General features: G+C 48.0%; 2 protein-coding genes across 5 annotated transcripts; one reads left to right on the top strand and one right to left on the bottom strand.

Annotated features, from left to right (window-relative positions):
- Positions 1 to 14,568: 14,568 nt before the first annotated feature.
- TYW3 (tRNA-yW synthesizing protein 3 homolog) lies at positions 14,569 to 18,193 on the bottom strand. Its single transcript, NM_001277635.2, has 5 exons — positions 17,921 to 18,193; positions 17,097 to 17,195; positions 16,200 to 16,271; positions 15,748 to 15,881; positions 14,569 to 14,986 (listed from the first exon to the last, which is right to left on the bottom strand). Exons 1-5 carry the CDS (start codon positions 18,179 to 18,181, stop codon positions 14,764 to 14,766), a joined length of 789 nt encoding a protein of 262 aa, NP_001264564.1. The 5' UTR covers positions 18,182 to 18,193; the 3' UTR covers positions 14,569 to 14,763.
- Positions 18,194 to 18,324: 131 nt separating this feature from the next.
- On the top strand, positions 18,325 to 24,023 carry CRYZ (crystallin zeta). Of its 4 annotated transcripts, none has more exons than NM_001079763.2 (9): positions 18,325 to 18,589; positions 18,706 to 18,823; positions 19,149 to 19,301; positions 19,905 to 20,068; positions 20,708 to 20,759; positions 21,957 to 22,106; positions 22,411 to 22,512; positions 22,606 to 22,701; positions 22,968 to 24,023. In NM_001079763.2, exons 2-9 carry the CDS (start codon positions 18,707 to 18,709, stop codon positions 23,127 to 23,129), a joined length of 996 nt encoding a protein of 331 aa, NP_001073231.2. In that variant the 5' UTR covers positions 18,325 to 18,589; position 18,706; the 3' UTR covers positions 23,130 to 24,023. The 4 variants fall into 4 exon arrangements, with proteins under 4 accessions (NP_001073231.2, XP_025008671.1, XP_015146551.1 ...); XM_025152903.3 differs by having other exon boundaries at positions 18,706 to 18,934; XM_015291065.4 differs by having other exon boundaries at positions 18,325 to 18,823.
- The last annotated feature ends 170 nt before the right edge of the window (positions 24,024 to 24,193 follow it).

Raw genomic sequence — 24,193 nt, 5'->3', positions numbered from 1 at the left:
AGCTTTGGGCATACATTTTAGATCTCTGTATGCTCCTTTGATTTATCTTTATTATTTGTCTTCTGATTTTCTTTATTTTAATGTTCCCACCTTTCTACTTACTAATCATGACAAACATACATGCTAGAGTTTCTTAGACAGCTCACACTCAGTATAGTGTGTGTATGTGTATAAATGGACAATAAAATAGGCTTTACTGTGTGCTCTGGAGATCAAGAGAGCAGGTTTCCCATCAGTTAGTGATAGAAGATAACTCCAGAGTCAGGGGCCTAAAAGCTCTATCTTTTTTTTTTTTTCTGGCATAGTTAAATTCAATACCAATGAACAGTGAGATGATACGGATATCCCAGAACCTCTCAGTGCCTGCACTGTACCAGACCTCAATTAGCTTAAGACTGAGCAAAGGAGGAGAGAAGTGTTGAGGGGAGCTAGGCTGAAATGAAGTCTGCTATTCATCTACTCACTTGGAGAAGCTGTACTCCTTAAATTAAATTCAGTGGATGATAGCCTTAGCTGAGAGATTTATAAAGATGGATAAGAATATGTCTGGCACTTTAGACTGCCCCAAATTTTTACCCTGAGGATTTTTTATTGGTTCCAGCTCTAAAATAGTGCAAGCCATTTATATACATGTCTGAATGCTCTTGATATGAAGTAGCTATACATCCTATTCCTAAACAACTCTGCATGAAAAAGGTTTTTAGTCAACTCTGCAAAGAGCTGAAGAACTCAACAATGATATGTTGCAGACCCTTCAAAATTATCTAAAGTGGAAAAATAGGGTCAATGCAACAGTAAATCACATTCAAGATGAATGAGCTGAAAAAGTAAATTTGAAATTATTGAATGAGATTTCATTACTATCTGCTGTGAGTGCTGTGGGATTAAAGAATTGGGCCAGATTTCCTGTGGTATGCTAGTATAATCACTATGATTTTATCACAGCTATGTCAATTTAGTGCAAAGGAAAATGTGACCCCTAGAAATGTTTGTGATGAGAGGTTAGCAGCTCAAAGAAAACAAGCAAATTGTATGGCTTTCTATGGCACAGAGCCGATGAAGTCAGCAATTAAAAGCAGTATGTTGCTCCATGGGCAGCGTCTGTGAATAGAGATGCCAGAGAGCAGCAGGCAGTGGTGAGATGGCACAGAGTGATGTCTATATCCTTGCCAACCAGGAGCTGGGGAGTGAAGATGCAAGCCTGGGTTGAGATCAGGGCCAGAGAAGAGCTGTGCAGGTTTGTCCCCCGATCCCCAGCACACCTGCAGGGATAGGGCAACCTGGCACCCTGCTGGGAGGACTGGCTGATTCAGATTTGTATTGCAGAGGTTTGGGACCAGGGACAGGTCTGGCTGTTGTATGGCCCTTGCACCTGGCTCTCTGCACGTCTCCCAGCAGTGACAAGCTGGCCTTAGCCTTAGCCCCCAAACACTGACCTCGTCAGCTAAGCTCCTGTGAGGGAGAAATGATGTGCTCACAGAACTGTGGAGATGGTGAGATTGGAAAGTACAACTGCAGCTTGTCAGTCTCACTCCTGCTCTGGGCCACCTACAGCAGGCTGCACAGGGCCTTGCCCAGCTGACTTTGAGTATCTTGGAGGATGGGGGGGTCCACAAGCTCTTTGACACCTATGTTAGTGCTTGATAACACTCGGAGGGAGAAAAAAAAGAAAAAGAGAAAAGTTAATTATTTGGTTTAAATAGAATATCCAGTGTTCCAGTTTTTGTCTGCTGCATTTTGTCCTGTCCCTGGGCAGCACTGAGTATAGCCTGCCTTCCTTTTCTTTGGCTTCTTCACCAGGTGTTGAAACACGCACATGAGGTTCCCCCTGGTACCTTTTCTCTTGGATACTTAACATCCCTGGTTCACTCGACCACTCCTTGTATGAAAGGTGCTCACCTCGTGGCCCTGTGCTGGTATTGCTCCACTATGTTCACAGCTTTCCTGTATGGGGAGCCCAGAACTGGACATAGGTCTCCAGGTATACCCCACTAGTGCTGAGCGGAGAAGAAGGATAATTTCGGGTTGGCAAAGCCCTTCCTGTTGGCACTAGGGGTGCTTTTGGCCGCCTTTGTTGTGAGCGTGTGTTGCTGTACAGAGGGGCACCAGAGTTGCTACACACTGGGGAGAACTCCAGGGGGAAAGGGAATTGGCTCTTAGTCCATTGAAGGAGCATTTGGCAGTGCAGGGGCAGCCCTGGCGTCTGTCCCTGTGCCCCATGCTGCTCCTGTGTGCTGCCCAGCACAGCACCTAAGAGTTACCTTACAGCCAGGCTCGTGATGTAAAGATGTGTTTGTTTATTTTTCCCTTGGGGAAAGGTAGAGCTGGCCCAGTAGTAGAGTAGCCCAGAAGGTAGAGCTTGTTACACCTTGCTTGCAGTTATCTTGGGCTAGGTCCAGGAAATCACATTAGCAATATATTGTTTGTTAAAGAAAGCTTGAGCTCTGTTCCAAACAACAGAGCTGTGTGTGTGAGTCATTCTGCCAGAAGTAGCGCAGTGAGCCTTTGGTAGTTTAGGATCTACCAGAAATAAAGTTTGGACAGAAAACAGTGTTTTTGGCTTCAGGTAGGCAAAGTGAACCCCTTGTGGGGAAAAAAAATAAAGTTGCAGTTTCGAGTGGAAAATGTGGGATGAGGGAAGAATGTACAGAGTGCCAGGAAGCAGTCACTCCTCTGGCATAAAACAGAAGGAAACCTTTCCAGTTGATGGTGGGGAACCCAGAAGCAATGGGGTGGTCACAAGCTGGCAAACATGCTGTTTTTTACTCTGGTCAGTCACTTCCAAGTAGTCTTTGAGGATCCCACAGTATGTTGTGAAATCTTTTCTGGAGGACAAGAGCAAGAACAAAGAGCAGAACTGAATTTGCCAGATGCACATTCATGTTTGGTTGTCAAAAGCAACAGAACAGCCACTTCTTTTGAACTCAGTTGTAGGTGTACACAGTGAGCTCCTGTATATCCAGGTGCAGTCATTAAGGAAACATTTAATATTAATGTGTTCCTTGGACTACACATACTGGTGCTTCCAGCAAGTATGCTGCTTAATGTAAGTGTAAGTACCAGGCAAGAAAAGGAGATGCTCCTCATAGCTTGGGAAATCCTATACAGTGTTAAATGCAATGGACAGTTTCATCCAGTTGTTAGTGTTGAGGGCCAGTATTGAATGAAGAAATAACTTTGGTTTGGTCTAAGCAAGATGTCAGCATAGCACTAATAATAAAGCCAGGCAGACAGGCTTCCTCCTGCAGTCCAGGTTCATTGGTTTCAACACTGTGAAGTAGAAATTCAAATTTCTCATAGGATTTTGTATCTCTCAGCTTTTTTTTTTTTTTTTTTTTTTGTGTGTGTGTGTGTGTGTTAATTTTAATGATTTCCAACTTTTAATAGCCTTTACAAGCTGGTAAAGAATTAAAGCTGTGAATAGCCAACCTTTGTCATAGTGTTAAGTGTCAGGGGCATTAGAGCAGTTTAATGTATTTATGGGTGCAGTTAGATGTCAGATGTTGTTCAGCACAGCTTCAGGCTGGGCTCTGCTATCCACAGATGTTTATCCTGTGAAAGGGACAGAAAACCTCAGATTTTGAGCACTTTTAGGGTTCTCTTCAGTTGCTCAGCTTCTATTGAAGACGTCCTCTCACAAGTACTGTCTAAAATTCTTCCATTCACGTTTTTATTGACAAATTTAGGTCTTGAAATGTGCTGATCATCTCTCTGAAGTTCCTTTGTGAAGGACTAGAAATAAATTACCCTAGGTCAAGTTCTGTTTATGCAGTGGGTTGTTCCTGCAGAATTACCTTCTTGACTTAATAGCTTCCTTTTGGATGACATTTCTCCAAGAAAGAAGACAAATTGTCTGAGGTCAGCCTGCAGATCAGCTCAGAGTGTAGGAGGAAATTGCAGCTGATCAGCTAAATGCACGGCTGTGCCCGGCAGTGCAGGCAGCACGCCGCTGCTCCGCTGCACGCACCGTGGGAGTGCTGACCCTGCCCTGCCACGCACTGCTTGCAGCTGTCTTTTAGCCCTGTTCTCCTCTCTGTACGTTGTCCAGTTCAGGCTATTCTCAAGTCTGACAGAACTAATTGGCTTGGTGTCAGTGGATTAGATCAGCAGAGCTGTCCTTCCAGCTCAATGCTGAAACGTTCAGTGCTCCGCAGTCTCCTTGTATTAACCCAACAATCACCTGGCCGTGTCCAAAGCTGTCAGGTGTCTCTGCAGACGTTGCACTATTAAATTTTCCCTGCACCTTCCCTCTCTTTGCCTCCTGCAGCCTTCTTTGTAAGTGTATACAAAGTGCTGGGCGCTGAAACCTTGCAGCCCAGCCTGCTCTCGCAGCTGCATGGCGGCTGTGCTTTGGGATTTGTTTCCTAACTGGGGCTCAGGACTTGGGGAGAAGATTCCAGGACTGCTGCTGGTCCCACAGTCCTACTTTGGGTGAACTGGATACTGCTTCACAAATGTGTGCATAGGTTTCTTGCTCTGAAAGTAATGCCTTCTATTTATTTCCATGGAAGCCACAGCAGATGCAAAGAGCAGAGTAACACTGTTGGATAGAGCCAATTCTCAGCTACAGAACACTGTTTTTCAGGACAGTCTTCACCATGAAATGTGCGTTTTCACCAGTGACAAACAAGAGCCTGCATGCCGTGCTCTTTAACATTTACACCAAAGGAGGTGATGTCACTGTTGCCACTGCCACCTCACTGTGCTCAACATCCACTCTTTGGTGTCCATCAACTTGCAGCACGCATCGCTGAATGTCAGTGGGTGCCACTGTTTCTGTGTGGAGGAATTCAGTGACACACCTCTGCTTCAGATGCCATTTGGTCAGACTGCCCCTCTGCTGCCATCTGTCATGGAGCAACAAAATGTAACAGGATATTGGCATGAAGGTTCAGCCTCTGCTGCCATTCTACCAACATCTGCCTCTGATGCTGAGGGCCTTTGTAATAACATGAGGCATTACTTTCAGGGCAGCCCTGGTATATAACAGGTAAATATGATTGATTGAGAGTACATTTGCTGAAGCTGATGGCTTGTAGTAGTATGAAATTCATGGTAAGAGAGCAGCCAGATCTGTAGGGACTGACTGGAATGGCACCAAACCTGTGCATTTTGAAGCCGTGCTTGAAGAACTCAGCTGGAGGTTGGCTCTGTGTCTTTATCATAGCACGCTGTGCCTGTTGGGGCAGGACCTGGCCTGTTCCTCTCTGCATTGCTTCTTAGTTATGGTGCTGTGGCTCTATTTTAACGCACACCTCCAAAGCACAGCTGGTCCATGTTTGAGGTGCTGGAGTTACCTTTTCCCTTTGTGAATTCTTCTGTTTATTCTGTGCTCTACAGGAGAAGAAAAATAGAAGTCTCCCTTTAATTAAGCTCTTTACCCTTTGAAGCTGTTTTGGATTTTTTTTTTTCCACTGCTGATGTAATTTATGTAAATAATCATCTATCTATGAAAGGAGTGCGTCTGTCAAAAGCTAAAATAAAAAACATCCGTCATTTTGAAGTGATTAACATTCTCCAGATGTTTAAATCATCGGGTTTCAGGAGTTTCCCTTTGTTGTGATAATGATGTAGTATCCAGAACAAGAATGTTTACTTTCTTGCATGGGTCAAACGCAGATTTTTCACAATCCCATTAAGGCGCTCTGTCTGTTGTAACCAAATGTGCAGGTGAAAGAATATGCAGTTATTATTATTTCCCTTAATTGTAAACTGCTGCTGGTAATTGTACTGTAAAACTGAGACAAAAGGAGCAGACTTGAAGGGACCACCCCTGCCCGCTGATGTAATCGATGTGTGGAGGTCGGTTTGCACAGGGATGTTATCTGCTCTGCCATGGGGCTGTGATGCACCGCCACCCTGCAGAGCTGCCTGCTGCTGGGGCTGGCTGTCGGCTTTGGGTGCAGTGCAGATGTAGCCGATAACACCCAGTGACAGCTCCGAGCTCTCGCCGTCACACATACTCAGCTTGGGACTTCAGGGAGGAAATGAGACGTGCACTCCTCTGTAACATGAGGGAGATCATGGCTGATCAAGGGAGCCTTGCCCAGGCTCTGCCTGTGGTGGTAACCGGAGCCAAAGGGCTCTGCTGGAAGCCAGGGGGTTCTATTTGAGGAAAATGGCCTCGTGTGCATGAAATGGTTTGTTTCCTTTCCCTTCTACAACCCCTGCATGGCAACACCCTGTGATAGGTAGGACTATCTGACAACAAAAGAAACACATGGATCCTGATGTTCTGATGCCTGGACAGGCAGACTTCTCCTGGAGCTCTCTGGGCACTCCTGGACAGAGCTCCGAGCGGCTCAGCCGCCTGGCTCAGTGCCGCTTGTAGCTAAAGCTCTTCTGAGATGCACCTTCTTTTAAAAGTATCTAGAAAGATTATAGATAATGGTACTGGATAAGTAACCACAGCTTCTTCCAACATCTTACTTGAGCTGAAATGTCAACCAAATGATTGTTCAAAATTTAATGTTTTCCACTTCTTCACTTTTCAATGTAATGTGCCATGTTTTGGGAACTTGATGTTAAGTGAGCAATGTAAGTGTGCCCCACTCTGCCCTGCCACCTTCCCTGCACAGCTTGCTGCAGCACTGCTGTCCTCTTGGCTGTTTCAAGCTGATTTTTTAAGAACAGCAACACAGACCTGTCAGAGTGATTTTCCCTTCCACCCAGAGCTCACATCTCTCTAAAACTGCACTCACATGAGGTCTGTGAGGGGGAAACTCAGCCTTGTGCCAATCCCCAGTACATGCTATGGAACGCGTGCCTCTTCCCAGCCATTATCTCATCCCCCCCTTAGTGGCCTTTGCACCACTGGAAAAAAGAAGGTAAGTGAAAGTTACATTTTGAGGAAGAGGAAAACCCTTAAGACGTGATTGGGTCTAATTTTTTTTTTTTCATTTTCTTTTTCAATCTGGCTTTTCAGACCTGAACTTGCCTCTGGCAATAAACAAGAGAAACCTCACTTGAGCACTTCTTTCAAAGGTCTAAGTTACCTGAAGTAAGGTTTCCGCAACATGTGGCCTTTGCAGGGTGCAGTTACTTGTCAGTGCACTTCCTCGGCATGGCCAAAGTAACTTATTAATGACTTTAAGAGTTAATTGCAAATGAAACAGATTTGCTCTGCAGCCAAAGGGAACAGCAAGCCAGGCCAGCTGGGAGGTAAATGAGCAGCCAGGGCCCCAAGCCACTTGGTGCTGTGAGCTGGGGGGCTTCTTCCCCACCAGGCTTCTGGATCACAGTTGCTTTGTTTTTGTGATGCTAAACTTGCATCTTTAGTTAGCTTAGATAGTAGAGATGGACAAAGGGCAGTTTTTCTAGGTTGTGTTCTGCTTTAATTTGTATCATTTTTTTTTCTTCTCTATTTCTATGGCCCTGATTGTAATGGATGCATTAGCACAGCTGATAAGACTGCTAATAATGGATAGAACTCACTGTAGATTTCCCAAGCCTTTACCATAGTGAAGAACAGAGTCTAGCCTCCCTGGATGCCCTGCAGCAGCTCATCACCCTGCTGTTTGTGTGGGATGTGTCTCTCCCCCCTGGGGCTGGCATTCAGCTCAGCTCTCTGCCACCTGGGGCACAGGCCCTCAGATGTGGGCATACAGTACAGTTGGTGTCTTAACATTAGCTGGGATGGATTTGATTTCTTCAGAGTGTCTGGTATGATGCTATATTTTTGGTTCTAGAAGAAAAGCGATGTTGATAACACATAGATATTTGTTGTTCTAACCCTTATGATGAATGCTGTGGCTTCTCCAAGCCCTGCAATGGTCCTGCAGTTGCTCTGGCCTCTTGGACAGACACTGTGGTTACCCTAACCCTTCCAATGAGCCCTGCAGGTGTCACAACCCTCACAAGCAGTCCTGTGATCACTCCAGTCCCCACGACAAGCCCTGAAGTTCAACCAGAGAACCAACCAGTGCCAGTGTCACTTGCTCCTATAAGCAAGACAAAAAAATATGCTCTGATTCCCTTGTCCCCTCCCAGCACCCACCTCAGCTGTACATCTCTGGAGCAAAGCTGAGAGCAGTCAAGAAGCACAATGAGCCACTGAAATGGATGCCTTCTGGAAAAAAGGAAGGTATAAATACAGTTCTTGGCCAAACACTGGTTTTCAAGTGAACAAAACTCTACGGCAGCTCCTGGACAGCTGTTCTACCCATGTGTTTGGTTGACATCTACCATAGGAACCTGTCACTTCTCCATTTCTCATGTAACCGCTGGTTTGTTTTGTGCCATCGAATCCAGCTCATGCCCCAGTTAGCTTCAGCTGTCTTTGTTCAACTTCCTACTTTGAATTAAAATTCACACTATATATATATATATATATATATATATATATAAATATATAAAAGCTTAATATATATTTTATATATATAAAGAAAGAATAAGGGAGTTGGAAGAGAAAGGAAAGGCATGGAAGGGGAAAAGGCAAACATAAACTGCTACTCGCTTAAAAATATCACTGCTTGATGGGGGCTAAAAGGTGGCAGCTGTGCCAAAGTAGTGGACCCTAAATAGCTGTGCAAAAAAGAGCAGGGAAAGCTCTGATTGCTGCAAGTACAGCAGTGAATGTGCGCTCAGCCTCAAATCAAGCAAGCTTAAAAAAAAAAAAAAGAGAGAGCCAATCAAGGCAATAATGGCCTCCACTTCACAATCAGAGAAGTGCTTCTACTTCAGAAATCCTGCCATTTATGGCTGATTGCTAACCCTGGCCTCATTTCTAATCTAAAGGGTGAGCAATAATTTGGAAAAGGAATTATAACAACTTCCCAACCATTTGGTAAATCGTTATTATTTTGAGGGGGTGTTGGGAGGCTGTTGCTGTTTGTCAGATTTTTTTTTTCCCATTGCCGCTCTACCATTTCTACCACAGCCATTCTCACTGATGTCACAGCAGAAGGAGAGTAACGTGCAGTGGAAATACATAAGAAAGCAAAGCCGGGAGTGATGTCAGATCCCAGGGCTGCGGTGTGCGAGCGGCACGCGTGGCGCGCTAAGGGAAGGAGAAGGCTCCCTCCCGTGGTCCTGCAGTGCTGCCCCGCAGGGGGCCAGGGCTCTTACATGTGTTTTCTAGGAAAAATCCAGAGTCGGGGGGTTGAGATCATGCATCTCCCAGCTCTGAACCCGAGGAGTGCCCTGACTGCCCCGGGCCGGAGCGCAGGATCGCGTCCGATGCCTCTGTTCTAAGTATCAAAGCACTGAGAAACAGACGCATTGTGTCACAGAACAGAAAGACGGGGACTTGTGTGTGGTGTCACCTGAATCGGTTTGTGCTGATGAAATCGTGGTAGTGTTTTGGTAATAACAGGCATTTGTGAACAAAACACCTCTTATTTTAGTGAATTGAGGACAAAATGGAATGCCATCATCTCTCCGGATGAATGAGCTCTGCGAGCTGATGTGAGATGTTTTGTGACAAAGACAATTGCTGTATCTTGAAGGATGGCAGAATTTCATTCACTGACTCAGGAGATAAACACAGCCACGGTCTGACTGCGGCTCTGTGCCCCCGGTCCCTGGCTGTGCAGTAGAGGCATCTGACGCCGTTGTTATCTGTCTGTATTTCACATGATTTGAAGAGAAACCGAGTCGAAAATTTCCAATGACCCGGTGAAATCTGAGCTACTTATTGCAGGACAAAATATACAGCCCCAATCAAAATAACGGCTTGGAATGTGTTTTATTAAATAGAGTTCATTTAATATTACCCTGGAGTGCTGCGGATTTGAAAGCGCATTCTTGAATTTGAGCATTCATATCTTAGGCAATAAGAATGAGAGGAAAACGGCCATTTGTGATACTGAGCCACCCGGAGCACATTCTGATCCCCTGCAGAACCAACCGCGGCATTCCCTCAGGCGTTTCACCAGCGTGGTGTGTCCGTGGGTCCTCTGTCATTCTGTGGTGAGGAAGGTGTGGGGAAAACACACAGGTCCTGCACGGCACTCTGCCCATTCTGCTGCCCCTGCTTTCCCTTCACTGCTCTACGTCTGCAGTATTTGAAGCGAGTGGTACCCGCAGCGAGAAAACAGAGCTTCTTTCAGCCTCAGTGGAATTGAGGTCTGAAAGAAGAGGGGGGAAAAATAGATTATAGATTATATACATAAACTCTACGTGCATTTCACTTGTAAATATTCCTTGATTTTCGTCAGTGGTGTTATGCAAATATATTTAAGTCAGCAGACGATAGAGGAGTATTGCTGGCAGCGCACACCGGTACAGAACTGATCAGGGACAGCAGGCGCTGGCGCAGAGCTGCGCCGTTTTCCCCTCCGCTGAGCCCCGCGTGTCAGCAGCGCATTTCAGGGACTCGCAGTGCCGGCATGCGCAGCACAAAGCTCAGGAAACGGCTGTTCTGAGATAGCGGTGAGGTAAAAAAGACTCCGCAATATAGTATAGGGCGAGAGAACAGCCCCGCGACTGAAACGACATTGAAATACCGCACCCTTTGTTTTTCATGGGAAACCCTAAAAGAAAATGTAATAACGTTTATTTGCTTTGAGGCCTTACAGCCTCTGCAGTGTGAAAGGCACTTCTTCCCCCCAGCCAACAGCGCGGTGCGCGGGGCTGCCGTTGGGGCTGTCCGGGATGCAGAGGGAGCGCGGATCCGTCCGTCATAGCGAACGGTGGGAAAAAAGCGATGGCAGAGGAATGCGCCGAGTAGAAACATTGTCTGTTCATTTAGATGTTAGCGAGCTACAGCTGCGGAGAGCCTCAGCTTAAAGTTCCGGTATCACTTATGGCACTAACGACCACATACATTTCTAACATGAAAATCAAAAGCACCATAGCACGATGCGTTATCTTTCCTAGAGCTGTCTGTGTCCTTAATGCAGGACGGACAGACGCGTGTTCAGCCTTACCGCGAAAATGAACGGAAGCCCCGAACTCACTCTGAGCATCCTGGGAGGGGGCTCGGCCTCCGAGAGCAAAGCGGCCGCGGGCTCCGGGTGGGCGGCGGGCACGGGCGGGGGGACGGCTTCGCAGGGCCGGGAACCGCCGGGCGGCTCCCGAGTGCGGCTCCGTACTGCCCACGGTCCCGCGGTTTCTGCTATCGGGAATCCGCCGCCGGGCGGCCGAGAAACGTCGGCACGTGGGGATCGGCACGTGGGGATCCGACACGCGCGGATGCTGCGCTGCAGCGCGCCGTGCAGAGCGTCAGGTCGCCGTGAGGTTTCGGGCCCGCAGCCCTCGGGGCAGCCCCGCGCCCAGCGCAGCCCGGCGGTGCTCTGAGAGCTCCCAGAGAACAAAGTAGCAAAACGGACACCTGTCAGGGGCGCTATACAGATACTGCGTGACTCAGACCGTGTTTAAATACTGTGAAATTATACGTGAAAGGTGCCGGAATAGAAGGAAAATCCTGCCCTGTCACACATGGAGCGGGCGGCTCCGTCTATGAATGGCGCGCGGCTCTCGTTCGGGGCCGCCGGGTACCTCTCGGGTGTTCGGGACGAGGCGCTCCCCGAGCCGGGGATCAGCGCTCGGGGAAGCGCCGTCCGCGGTGGGAGCGCTGTGGAGGTGTCCATGCGGGGCACAGCGGTGTCACAACGGAACGGTCGCGGTGCAGGTTTGGGGGACCCGTCTCCGAAGTACTTCGTTGTGTAACTGCAGGGTGTGCTCACAGTGGGCTGAAAGGAACTTTCGCTGTTCGATGAAAGTTCCGCTGCAGTTGAGACAGATATGCTTTTATTTGTCATGGCGCCATGCAGAAAACGAAAACAAAGTAAGATTTTTTTTTTTTTCAGTATAAGATCGAATACAGTATTGTACTACTTGGTTACTCTAAATACACTGCATCCAGAGGACAGAACAAACGCTTATGTCTAATTTCTACATGGAACTCGGACATTACTCTGTTTTAAAACGGAGCCCAGGGCGCTTTGGTTTCGATGTCCCCAGGCTGTCCCTGCTCACACAGCCGGGCAGCTGCAGCCGGGCAGCGCTCCTTGAGGGCTTTGCTTGCATTTGATGCGAACAAATTAAGCGGGCAGCTGAGAAGAATTGTGCACGTGATTATTGCATTATCTGTTTTCTGATGACTCAGAAATTCCCTTCCAAAGGTTTCTGTTGTTAACGCACCGCGCGCTGCAGCGTTACTGTGTGCATTGTGTTCAGCCGTCGGTAGAGCAGTGTTAAACCTCCTCCTTGATACCACATTTTATCAAATCCAATTGCCGGGATATTGTGAAGCCGTTGTGTATTTCCAGAAAATGAAAGCGCTGAGGTTCTGCTAAGTTCCAGCGCATGGTACATTTACTAGAACAAGTTGTTATAGTATTTTTCTAAGGGACTACCGTGTTTGTAGCTGCACGTTGTTAAGCGCCCAGCGCGGGGCGGCTCCAAGCAGAGCTCACGGGAGCGGCGCCTGAGAGCTGAGCGGTGCGGTACCGCAGCGCGGGGTTTCACCGCACGTCGCCTCCCGCGGCACAGCGTCCGGGGGTGCGGATGGCCCCGACGTGTCCCGTTTCGCTGTCTCAGTGCGCTGGGAGCCGCCCGCGGGGGCTGCGGCGCTCCGGCCGAGCAGTGACAGCGTGAAACTGCGGTGCGGTGCGGTGCTCAGTGCTGTGCGTGAGGAATGGAGTGAAGGAACGAGTCTGCTTGCCCAGAAACAGCGTAGCGAGAAACGAATGACATAGTCCTTAGGAATGATCTGGTGTTTTAAGAAAGTAAATGAGGAACTTGGGCTGAAGATACCCTTTCGTTAACAGAGAGGCCACGCGCACTTACACACGGCATGGATTTGCCGATGGTTGGAACCTCTTTGCTTATTTGTTTATTTCATGAAGTTCCTAGCAACGTCCAATAACCGGCGCTAGTAATGAAACAGCAGTAATTAAGGGGCACTTTCTCGGTTAAGAGACCCTACCGCCTTCTGGACTCGGGCCGGCTTAAGGGGGATTGCGGGATCGCACCGAACACCGCTCCCGGACGCCGCCGCGTCTCGAAGCCCCGGCTCTGCGCCCACAGCGGTGCCGCACGATGAGCAGCGGCGGTGCCCTATCCATGCGGTTCTGCGCCCCGCAGCGCGCTCAGGGCTTGCTCAGGTTTTTCGACGCATGTTGCGAGAACGCGGCACTGCGGAACGCGTGAGAACAGTTTGCGTTCGTTAACCGGTGCTTAGCATCGAATCCGCTCCGGGGGCTCCGCGCGAACCCCCCTGTAGAGGTCCCCGCCCCGCGCCGCCCTGCGCAAATGTGGCCGTGCGGAGCTGCAGGGCCGGGCCGAACTGTGCCGGGCCGGGCCGTACCGTACCGCGGCGGCTGCTCAGACCTTCCCGCCTCGCCGAGCTCCGGTATCACGCCGGCGCGTGCACGCGGACTCACGGGAACGCGCAGCAGCCCCGGCTCCGGGAGCCCGGCGTGGAGGGGCTCCCGCGGTACGTCGACACCTTACAGGATTGGCAGCTGACCGAGCCGACATCCACTCGTTTCTTCAGGCTCATCACCACCGCAGGACAGAGGTGCTTTGTCCCCTCGGCACTGAACACAAACCGTACCCACGGCCCAAGCTGCCATCACTCATCTGCACGCAGCCAGCAGCCACGGGCCGCACCTCCGTGTGTGCCGCTGCCCGAGGTGCAGCCCGCGGACGGAGCCCCGCCGCTCCCCGAGCCTGGAGCGGCACCACGCGGCACACGTGGATTGGTTTTGGCAAGCAGCTGCTGGACGCAGAGCTTTTAGAATCCGTTTAAAGCCCTCAATTACTTTTCCCTTCGGCTCCTACGTATTGCGCCAAATTTTTACAGTGGAACTCAAACGTCCTCAACTCATAGGTTTATGTAATAGAAACAACAAGTACCTGACCCACCCGGAGAGCAAGGAATCACTGCACCAAACACGCTGCCTCCCCCCATCCCAGAACTGCAAGCCATTCAGCTTCTAACTCTGTGCTACTGATTTACAAATTCCTCTTTTTTTTTTTTTTCCCGTATGCACCCATGTTTCCAGTGCTACAATACAAGAATATACAAACTATAGCACTGTCTGAAGCCCATTAGCATCATCTGGGTGACCTCCTGCCTACAGCTGGGACTGGAGCTGTGCCCAGCCCCCAGAATCATATCTGTGAGGTATGAACCACCAGCATGATGCTGTCTGCAAGTTGCAAAGAAAAATACAATTCAACATCTGCTGCCGTGGGAAGTGCACGACAGTGGGGCTGCAGCCTGAGCAGTAAGGCCACAAAAGCAGCACAACCTGCTGCCCTGTGCCAGGGTCAGGAAGGGGCCCAGAGCTGCTGGGCTGCAGCCTGCACACTGTGGTACTTCTGTGGTTTTCTGCTGTCATCCCCAGCTCCATGCTGTATTTCTGCTGACACTGTGACTCTGCATTGTTGCATAGTTCTACAACACCCCTACAGGGATTAAAAGCTTCAAGGATAACAACCCCAGTTTTATAGCTTCTCTACAGGCCTCACCCCAGCACGTGAAAGGGGAATGCTTCAAAGAGAACGTGGCCAAAGGCTGCAGCAAAGCAGTGAGCTCTATGACAGCCGACCTACACAGTAAGACTGTTAATGCAACAGCACTGTTAGAAACAAAGAAAACAGCCTAAAACATTGAGGTTTTGTTCTCCGTGCGTCCGTGGCCTTAAATCTGTTCACAATTCTGTTTAATTACCTTGTGGTTTTGTTGTTTGGTTTTTTTTTTTCTGGTAATGCCCAGCAGTGTTACTACTTAAAACAGAGCAATATTTCTATCTCTTATAAAGAGCACCACATGTATTGTCCAGTTTGCCATTTGCCTTTCAGTGGCAGAGTCTATAGCGTGATCCCTGCAAAAATATCAAGACTGCCCTCTGGGTCATCTCCAGGCTCCAACTCCTCGTTATGACCCTCTGGAGAGGGGAGCACATCCTGCGTTTGGACAGTCCTCCTTTTCCTTCTGCGAACATACACAGCATGAACCTCCTGTGTGTCTGTGGAGGGTGAGTTGCTCACACCGCCCGCTGCTTCCAGGGCTGCCTCCAAGTGCTTGTAGAACCTAGAAAAGAGCCATGCAGTTATTTTTGTTGTTGCTCAGGATCTGAAAAACTACTCCAAGAAACGAATGCTTCTGTGATGCAATCAAAACATATTAAGAAAACCATTACTAACATTGCAACAGTCTAGTCAACTCTGCAAGAAAATCAGAAATACGTATAAACGTGTCCTTGTGTACACCATGCCACTCCTCTTGGTAATGCTTGTGGATTAGAAGTCAATCAGTGGATAGATATACTCATGTCCCATTAAGACTCAGTTAATCTCACAGATGCACAATGGCACTGGTGACCAGATGCGAGTTGGCCTTGGTGTCCTCTGTGCTCTTTGGCTTTTCTGCCTATTTTGTTCCTTGCCTAAAAAGAACCATAAAGACTCCTGGAGTGTGTAACCTTCTACACTATAGTACTTTTAGTTTCCACACTAATATTCCACTTTGGGAAACGACACAAAGCATGTATGGATTGAAGCATGCACTGCAATCTGAATACTGAAACAGTTCCTGAATTAGATCAGCAAACGCTGCTGTTATCATCAGATAAATTCTACTTAGCAGCAAACACAGCCTGCAAACTCATGCTGGCTACAGGATTTTGCTTCAGTAACTTATAGACTTCTTAACTAAAAAAAATAACTGAAATTGTAATTTAGACTTTTGGGATATGTTCTTTTCATTTGTTTTTCTTTTTACGTAACATCTTCTGTGCAGTTTCCACTTTCAGATTTAGATGTCATAGATAGGATTGGTGTTATCTAACAAACCTGTCAATCCTCCTTGCATTTTCTTCCATTTTCTGATTAGCCACATGCACCAGAAATTCAATATATTCTTCAGAGACCATCAGTTTCCCCATGTGGCTCAAAGGAACTTCCAAGCAATGTGCGCTCCGGACAGCCTAAAATAACACAAGCAAGGGTTTCCTCAGAATAAGGTTGTTTCTGTTTTGTATTATTATTATTTTTTAATCTTATGAAGGTTATTTAGATGATATGGGCAATTCACTGCAGGGAGAAAAGAAACAAAATAATCACAGTGACACCCACACAATTGCTTGGCTTGCTGACAGCTGAAGCAGAACATTACTCCTTTGCATCGCATGCCTCATGACAGCTGTGTTTCACATTACAATTCAGACCAGTGCTCTTAAATATTTGAGGCTAATGTGAATGAAGCGTTCTTTTACATTCCTTACAGGCATGTGATAAGTACCTACCATCATGATTTTTCCTCCTCTGCCAACTGTAATGCCAGAGTTCTTGAACCCAGACTCAATAGCCACTGAATGCTGCAGAACAAATACATGTCTTTAACAAGTTGCATACACTTTCACAGCAAGAAGTAGTTGTGGAAGCACTGCAATGCAGTTTATAAACTCAGTTTTGAGAAACCAACCTACCAACCAAAAAAAAAAAAAAAAAAAACCCACCCAAACCCTTATTCAGAACCATTTCCCCTAACGCATGCAGTAACAGTTCAACCATTTAAATGGTTTTGATAACAAATCCACATAGTATCACAAATTCTGATTGGTGTTCAAAGAACTGCAGATGAGGGACTGTCTGATCCCAGCCCATCAGTCCAGATAGGACACTCCTGTCTCTCCTGGCACTGCACTGTTTGATTGTGATGGGCTGGCAGTCACATAGACAGTGACACAACACTTGCAGAGGTAAGACTTCAGCAGTGCTGTAAAAGCAGCCAACCAACTCTCTTCTCCACGAATGCAGAAAGAAAACCATCATGCATTGCTCTCTAGAGTTGTTCTGGAACAGCAGAAGGCAGAGGTGCTGCTCCATGAGTTCAAATACCATAACCAGACCAGGAGCAATGTCTGAAAACCCACCATGGAGCCACTGGGAGCAAACCCAGACTCACCAGCTAAAAACCTGCTTCCAATGAAAAGGCTACAAGTATATCAAAGAAAGAAGTGCATTACATAAATTGAGCACCGTGTTTTCTCCATCAGCTATTACTGCCCCGGTCATTACACACATAACACATCTGGGACTGCTTTCAAGTGCTGGAACCGCCTCAGCAGCCAGAGCTGCCACTCGCACAGCACGGAATGTCACAGAACAACAAGGTCAGGTTGTGTCTGCTGTGACTTTACCAGCAGCTGTGCGTCCTGCAGCTCCTGACACAGCACATGGAGAACAAAGGGCTCAAACTTGAACACGACGTCGCCGGTGGCTTTTTCCAGTGCTGCCATCTGAAAAGCATATATGGCGTTTCAGTTAATACTGAAAATATGCACTGTTAGTACCGAAGTGATGGAAACCACAGCGTGTGAAAAGATCATTAGAAAGGCAGCAAATGCGACTTTCAAGTTTTTATAGCTCGTAACACACAGAAAGTCCTCAGATGCCCACAGTTCCACAAAAACCCCTTCATTGTAAAACTGAGGAATTTCTCCCAGCCATCGGCTCTGCCGGGCGCCACGGATGTGTTCGCTGGGTTCCCGAGGCTGGAGAGCACTGCACGGCACCCCAGAGCAGCTCCCCCGCCGTCCCCGAAGGGCAGCCGTTACTTTCGCCCATTCGGAAGGACCGCTCCAAGGGCCGCCGCGGTGCTTCGCGCTGGGATCGCTACACCCGAGCACCGCCCACCCCGCTCCGGATCCCGCGCTGCGCCGATCCCCGTCGCTCCCCGCGCTGCTGCTCCGTGTGGCCCTCATCGTCTTTGCGCCGCCGCTGCTCAGCGGGCACCGCGGCCCCGTGCGAGCGCCCCGGGCTGTGCGGCTCCGCGCCCCGCTAAGAGCGGGAGGGGACCGCGGCCACACGGCAGCCGCCCCGCCTCGCCAGAAGCGACGGGTCCGGACACGGGCGGCGCTCGCTTGAGAGCCCATCGGTGCCGCTCGTTCCGCACGAGAGCTCGGGAAGCGCCCGCCCGACCCGGACGCCGCAGCCCCGCTGCCAACGCCGCCCCCCGCCTCACCACGTCGGCGCGGCCGCATGGCTCGTGCGCCACCAGCAGCCACCGGCAGCGCTTCTTCGGGATCGCGGCCGGGACCCCGGCGCTCTCGGCGGCGCCGCCCTCCGCCAGCACGAGGCGCCCCGAGCAGGAGCTGGTGGTGCAGAACGGCGCGCGCCCGTTCAGCAGCCGCACCACGCCCGCCGCGCGCTCGTCCAGAGCGCCCCTCCGGCTGCAGTCCGCGCGCGCCAAGCGCTGCGCCTTCCAGCGCCCGAACGCCGCCATCGGGTGGCGCCCAACCCAACCTAACCCAACCCCACGCGCCTACGGCGGCCGCGGCGCCGCTCCGACGGGCGCCCGAGAGGGACAAACCTCTCCGCGCGCGAAGGGCTCAGGGTCCCGCCGAGCCCCGCCCCGCGCTGATCCCCGCCGCGGGTCGCGGGGTCGGCCGGGACGGTCTTCTGCTGCTGTTCTGAGTGCTGCTTTAACAGTGAGCGGAGAGCGGGGCAGTGCGTGACCACGTTCAGAGTCCGCTTGGCAGCGGCGTGGCCGAACGCCGGCGGTGGTTGTCCCGGAGCGCCTCCGCCTGCACCGCGACCTCGGCAGCCGCTGCCGGAGCGCCACGCGTTGCGTGCTGGCCGCACAGCGCTCGGGAGGACCTCCGCGGTCAGGGGAATTTTGTGCCGTCTTGGGGTGCGGTTTGTTCTGAGTCCAGTCAGCTGCTTGAGAAGAGGTGGTTTCGTGTCTTTCTTCCAAAGGTGTACGATAAGGCGTGCAGTCGGCACACCGCTATTTTCGTTTATCTCCAGGATGGCCGCGGCAGCCGCAAGGGGTGCGATGAGGGCGGTCCGGGTGTTTGAGTTCGGGGGCCCCGAGGTGCTGAGGCTGCAGGCAGATGTCCCCATCCCCTCTCCGGAGGACGCTCAGGTGGGTGAGCTCAGCCCCAGCAGCCCCGTGAGCACCGACACACGCGGAGCAGCTCCTCCCCGCCCGGCTCAGGCGCTGCTGTCAGCCCGCTCGCACGCCCAGGACGCCGCGGTAGGCTGCTGTGTCGGTTCTTGTGCCGTTACGTTTGCTACGCATTGCACGAAGAGGATTCCCTGGCAGGACTGGAGTTGAGCGCCGGCCAGTTTACCTCGGAGCTTCAGCTCGGCGCTGCTTTGTCGCCCAGCTGAAACGCTTTGATGCTGTGCTTCGAACTCTAACTTTTAAGCCTTTTAAAATGCTATTTAACGAATGTAATTCTTTTCAGGTGTTGATTAAGGTCCACGCCTGCGGGGTAAACCCTGTGGAGACCTACATCCGTTCTGGGAACTACGCGAGAAAACCGGCCTTGCCTTACACGCCCGGCTCCGACGTGGCTGGTGTGATTGAGGGTGTTGGGGGACGCGTGACTGCATTCAAGGTACTTCACAGGGCTTTCATTCCTTACAGTTTGTAGAGCTGAGGAGCCATGCGCTGTGCTGGGCGCTGCTGTTCTGTGGGGAGGTGCACGTGGTGCTGGCTGTGTGCCTGGGTTCCCAGGCCTGTAGCAGGGCGAGGTGCGCCTGCCCAGCACTGCCAGGTGCTGCTGTGTCCCGTTGACCTGTGAGTGCTGGCTGAGTGGTCGCTGCTGAAGAGCAGACACAGTGCTTGGTTATCTCAGGGTACAGTAGCAGTGTGGCTTTTTTTCCACATTAAATAAAAATGATTTGTTTTTGTTGTGTTTGGAGTCTGAGTGGCATTCTGATCCATTGAGGTTAATACTAATGGGACAGCAGGTTTGTGATTCGCACACAGAGGATGTGTACTCATGTAACTTGAATCTGAGTATGTGAAATTATATGGCTTGTGTTGGTTGCACTCATTGTATGTGTTCGCATTCACAAAAATCTTCTCTGTGTCAAAGATAATTGTTTATGTTTAATAGGAATGCTTTTAGAAAGAGACCAAACTTGTTCTTTATGTATGTTAAGGAAGGAAGTAAGGGGAATTATTGATTTCTCTGTTTTATTTCCCTGCTTTCAAGAAAGGTGACAGGGTTTTTACCTCTGCTACGCTCTCTGGAGGATATGCAGATTATGCAGTTGCTGAAGCTGATACAGTCTTTCCTTTGTCGGACAAGTTGAGTTTCAGTCAAGGAGCAGCGATTGCAATACCCTACTTCACTGCTTACCGTGCTCTTTTCCTAAAGTAAGCTGCCAGTTTAAAGCTTGTGCATTTTCCTGTTGAACTTCTAAAATGTTAAAGCCAATATTTTCATTGTCCTGTAAAATGAGGGGGTGTGGGAGACTTCAGTGTGTGGAAGGACTTCAGTTACATGTGCTATGCTGTTAGAACAGTAAAATGTTGATTACCTGTAAGCTACTGACAGCATTCACCTGGGAAGGTAAATCTTAAGAGAACAGACCTCAAAAGGCTTCTTTAGTACACATCACGTAGTAAATGCTGTAGCACTGTACAGGGAGTAAGAGCCAGAGTTGTGCATCAGCTAGAGGAGAGCTTAGGTCTGGAGGTTTGGTCCAGCTTGGTAGAGGACATGATTAAAACTAGTGTGGTTTACTTGAAGATCTGTAACAGGGGAAGATCCTGAATTGAGGTGAATACCAGGATGTTGACTTGCTGCTTGTTGCATGTTGATGTAACTGCACGTTACTTAAATTCATAAATTATATGGTTTATTCTGTTTTTCCAAAGAGAACGATTGTACTTGTTTAGCCATAGCATGAATTGGGAATAATACTGTGTGTAAGGTAAGATTTGATACAGCGATATGTAGTGGTTATGTATTGTAGTCATCGTGCCAATATTGTATGTCTTTTTTTTGTTCAGAGGGCATGCCAAAGCAGGGGAAAGCGTGCTAATTCATGGTGCAAGTGGAGGCGTAAGTATTCTGAAAAGGCAAGTTATTAAAATGGGGTTTTCTGTCCTTGTATCTGCCTTTTTTTTTTTTACTCCGTTCTGTGATTTCTGCTTACGTTTATATCAATAAACATTAACAAAAAATAAGTCTCTCTTCAGACACTTTAGGATACTTGTTTTCCTAAAGCAAAAACCTTGTTATCCCAAGTAACCATGAAACTACCTGAGGGATCCGATAAGGCCCCCTGTACAGCGGGTTCTGTGATAAATATGTTGCTGCAGGTGAGCCAGAAGCTGTATGATAAAGCTGATAGCAATAGCTGTGATTTTTGATTATGTGCAAGGTGTTCTCAGTTCTCTGAAAAGCAATCACTAGTATGTAGCAACTATGCATTTCTGGGGTATTTTTTCCTACCAGCTAACAGCTAGCTTCTCATGGAGAGATACTGGAGTGTATTGGTCCATGGCTGAGTACTGCTTGAAATTGTACATCTGGTTTTCTTTGGTTTTACATGACAGAACTTCAGATCTCTATCATGTGACATTCGAGTTTATCTCATCTCTCATCCTCTGCATCTTCAGCTTCTACTGATGGACAAACAGCTGCCTTCAGCTGGCAAACTTTTATGAACTGTTTGTCAGACAGCACAGTGCTGATGAGTCTCATGTGGGAAAGCATTCTCATTCTAAGATACTAAATTGACATGCAGTATTGTAGCAACTTTTTCTTTTTTTCCCATAGGCTAAACAGTGCAAAGCTGATATCCTGAAAATGCAATGTCTGAAGATACCGTTAGATCTGTGAGAGATGTAGAAGTAGTACTTGTAAGATTGTGCCTGCAGGTTTTCTTTGCAGCACACAGTGCTGGTAGTAGCAGCAGGTGATTCTGTAAGAGTTTTCTTGTCTGTATATCAAGTCTTATTTGGACCAGTTTTAACAGATGAACAACTTTATGTGTGGATTCATAGCAAATGCTGATGGCCGTTAAACAAGCAGACAAACAACACAAGACACAGAACTTCATTACGCCTGTGGAAACATCCTTTCCTTTTTTAATACTATTGGGGTATCTTTAAGATACAATTTAATTACTGTAGCTGAAGAAATACATGACCAGGCAAACTTTTAAAGCAGTTAAGTTCCAACTGGTTAATGTATCAAATTTAAAATGCAGAGAGTTGTTCTTGCTGTTGTGATTTCCTCCTCCTTCCCCCTCAGGTGGGAATAGCAGCATGTCAGATTGCCAGAGCTTATGGCTTGAAGGTTTTGGGCACAGCGGGAACCGAGCAGGGTATGAACGTTGTTCTGAGAAATGGTGCTCACCAAGCATTTAATCACAGAGAAGCTAACTATCTTGACAAAATTATGGTAAGTACATACTGGTTCTAGCTCATGCAGCATCTCTCTACTAACTTTAAAAAAAAGAATTGTGAACACTTGTTTGTGGAAACTTTTAAAAACAAATCTATGCAGTGGCATTTCAGAAAGTCCCAGTCTGATGGTTCTGCTACTTCAACATCTCTACATTTGCTATTGGCCATCAGCCATAGTACAAAGTCTGTATGTAAAAAGCAATCAACTGCCAAAGGTGTGCTTTCAGTAGTATGTGAAATGTCCAGCAGCACCAAAACACTAAGTGAAGTGACTTTATAATGTATTTTATTCTGGGTAGGAATATACCAAGATGCAAGGAGTTAATATAATAATAGAAATGCTCTCCAATGTCAATCTGGCTGCTGACCTGCATCTGCTGTCCCATGCAGGAAGGGTGATGGTACGTATTTTCTGTCGCTGACTTGGGTTTCCATGTTTAGCTGTGCAATTTGACAGTGAGAACTTAAGCTCTCTTTTAACGTGGCTCTACCAGGTTGTCGGCTGCAGAGGTCCCATTGAGATAAATCCCAGAGACACCATGAACAAAGAGTCCAGCATAAGAGGAGTTAGTCTGTTTCTTCAGACTGAGGTATGAAAGTAACATTTTTCTTTTAAAGATTTCCTTGGTGATCTTTTCCTGTTAAAATAGTTTGTCTATGTTAAAAACAGGAGTGAAAGCATAATTTGACTACAGGTACTTTGTGTATGAGTTCCTTTATGTTTTGATTTAATCTTAAGAACTCCATAACTTGTTTTTGGGTTGTAAACAATGATTTAACACTGGCAGAAATGGTTCATACATTTCTAAAATGCGAAGACCTTGTGGTGGTAAATGCTGTATTTTGTTTCCTGTAGGAGGAGAGACGTGAATGTGTGAGGGCAGTCCTTGATGGCATAGAGTCTGGCTGGCTGAAACCAGTGGTAGGCCCTGAGTACCCACTGCAGGAAGTAGCTAAGGCTCATGAGGACATTATTCACAGCAGTGGTGCTCGAGGAAAGATGGTACTCTTGCCATAAAGTGTTTCTCCACTTACTTTATAGCTGCTCTAACTGCACCTTTGCTTACGTGATTCATTGAATATTTTTCTATAAAATGCATTTCTAATCAGGTTTTGAGTAGAACAGCAAGTGCTAGCTTACATTAATTGATTACCTTGATTCATTAGCAATGTTTTCTTTTTGTACAAAAGCAAAATTTGTGGTGGTACTTGTAACTTTTTTTGGCTGATGTGGAAATAATAACTTTACTGATTTGACACTGTGATGGAAAACTGGCGTTGGGGAATATGGTATCTCAGCTGGAATGTGATATAAAGTATTACCTGAAGCTATTCTGAGGGCACTGGGAATCTGTAAGCAGTGCAGAATGAAACCTGCTTTGTGAGCAGATGGACAAAGGTATGAAATCACTGATACACATATAACTAGGGCTGTAAATTCATTAGCCACAAAATTTGTTTCCTTCATCTTTTGTCACAGAATTTACTTGGAATCAAAGCTCTTTTTGTCAGGATAGTTCACTTTCTAGCTCAGAAAATGGCTAAAGAATCTCTCAAATATGAATTATTTGGAAGCAGAGGCAGTTTTGTTTTGCTGTGCCTGACTTAGTGCATGAGCTGACGGCACCCCAGTTAATGCCAAGAGCAGGAACTGAAGCTGCATGCAGCATATTTGCTGCTTTGCAACCCACTGTACTGGCAGAAGCAGTTGATTTCTTGGTACGTGGCTGTCTGGGAGCAACCTCAGGTCTTCCTGTGACCTATGTTAAGTTTAAAGTTACATGAACCCTTGTCTGTAATGAGGAGAAACACGGGTCTGTGCTGCTTTCATGGGTAACTGGAATTCATGCTATTTCAGGACGGGATGTGTATGTATTATTGGCTTGTTACAAATACAGCAATCCAAACCCAATTTCTTTGAAGCGTTGCCAGTTTTTGCATTCAGAATACAGCCTGGCATTACAGTTGGGTATGCCTTTTAGTGGAATAATAGTGGAATAATGAGAATAGCTCTCATCTTTGAGGGTGGGCTCTTCTGCTTCTCTGAGGAAAAACGAGTCTGTCCTAACCAGAACCTAGTTT

This window comes from Gallus gallus, chromosome 8, assembly GCF_016699485.2.
Source record: "Gallus gallus isolate bGalGal1 chromosome 8, bGalGal1.mat.broiler.GRCg7b, whole genome shotgun sequence".
Classification (NCBI taxonomy): Eukaryota; Metazoa; Chordata; class Aves; order Galliformes; family Phasianidae; genus Gallus; species Gallus gallus.
The sequence above is the reverse complement of the archived record's forward strand: the minus strand, read 5'-3'. Positions and strand labels throughout refer to the sequence as shown.

What these genes read in the sequence shown, in the direction of transcription:
- CRYZ (XM_025152903.3), top strand. Translation starts at nt 18,707, where the DNA reads ATGGCCGCGGCAGCCGCAAGGGGTGCGATGAGGGCGGTCCGGGTGTTT. An exon ending in CGCACGCCCAGGACGCCGCG is followed by an intron (nt 18,935 to 19,148) that starts GTAGGCTGCTGT and finishes AATTCTTTTCAG; the next exon opens with GTGTTGATTAAGGTCCACGC. An exon ending in CCCATGCAGGAAGGGTGATG is followed by an intron (nt 22,513 to 22,605) that starts GTACGTATTTTC and finishes TGGCTCTACCAG; the next exon opens with GTTGTCGGCTGCAGAGGTCC.
- TYW3 (NM_001277635.2), bottom strand. Translation starts at nt 18,181, where the DNA reads ATGGCGGCGTTCGGGCGCTGGAAGGCGCAGCGCTTGGCGCGCGCGGAC. An exon ending in GAGGAGGAAAAATCATGATG is followed by an intron (nt 15,882 to 16,199) that starts GTAGGTACTTAT and finishes GTGTTATTTTAG; the next exon opens with GCTGTCCGGAGCGCACATTG. An exon ending in AATGCAAGGAGGATTGACAG is followed by an intron (nt 14,987 to 15,747) that starts GTTTGTTAGATA and finishes GCTCTTTTCTAG; the next exon opens with GTTCTACAAGCACTTGGAGG.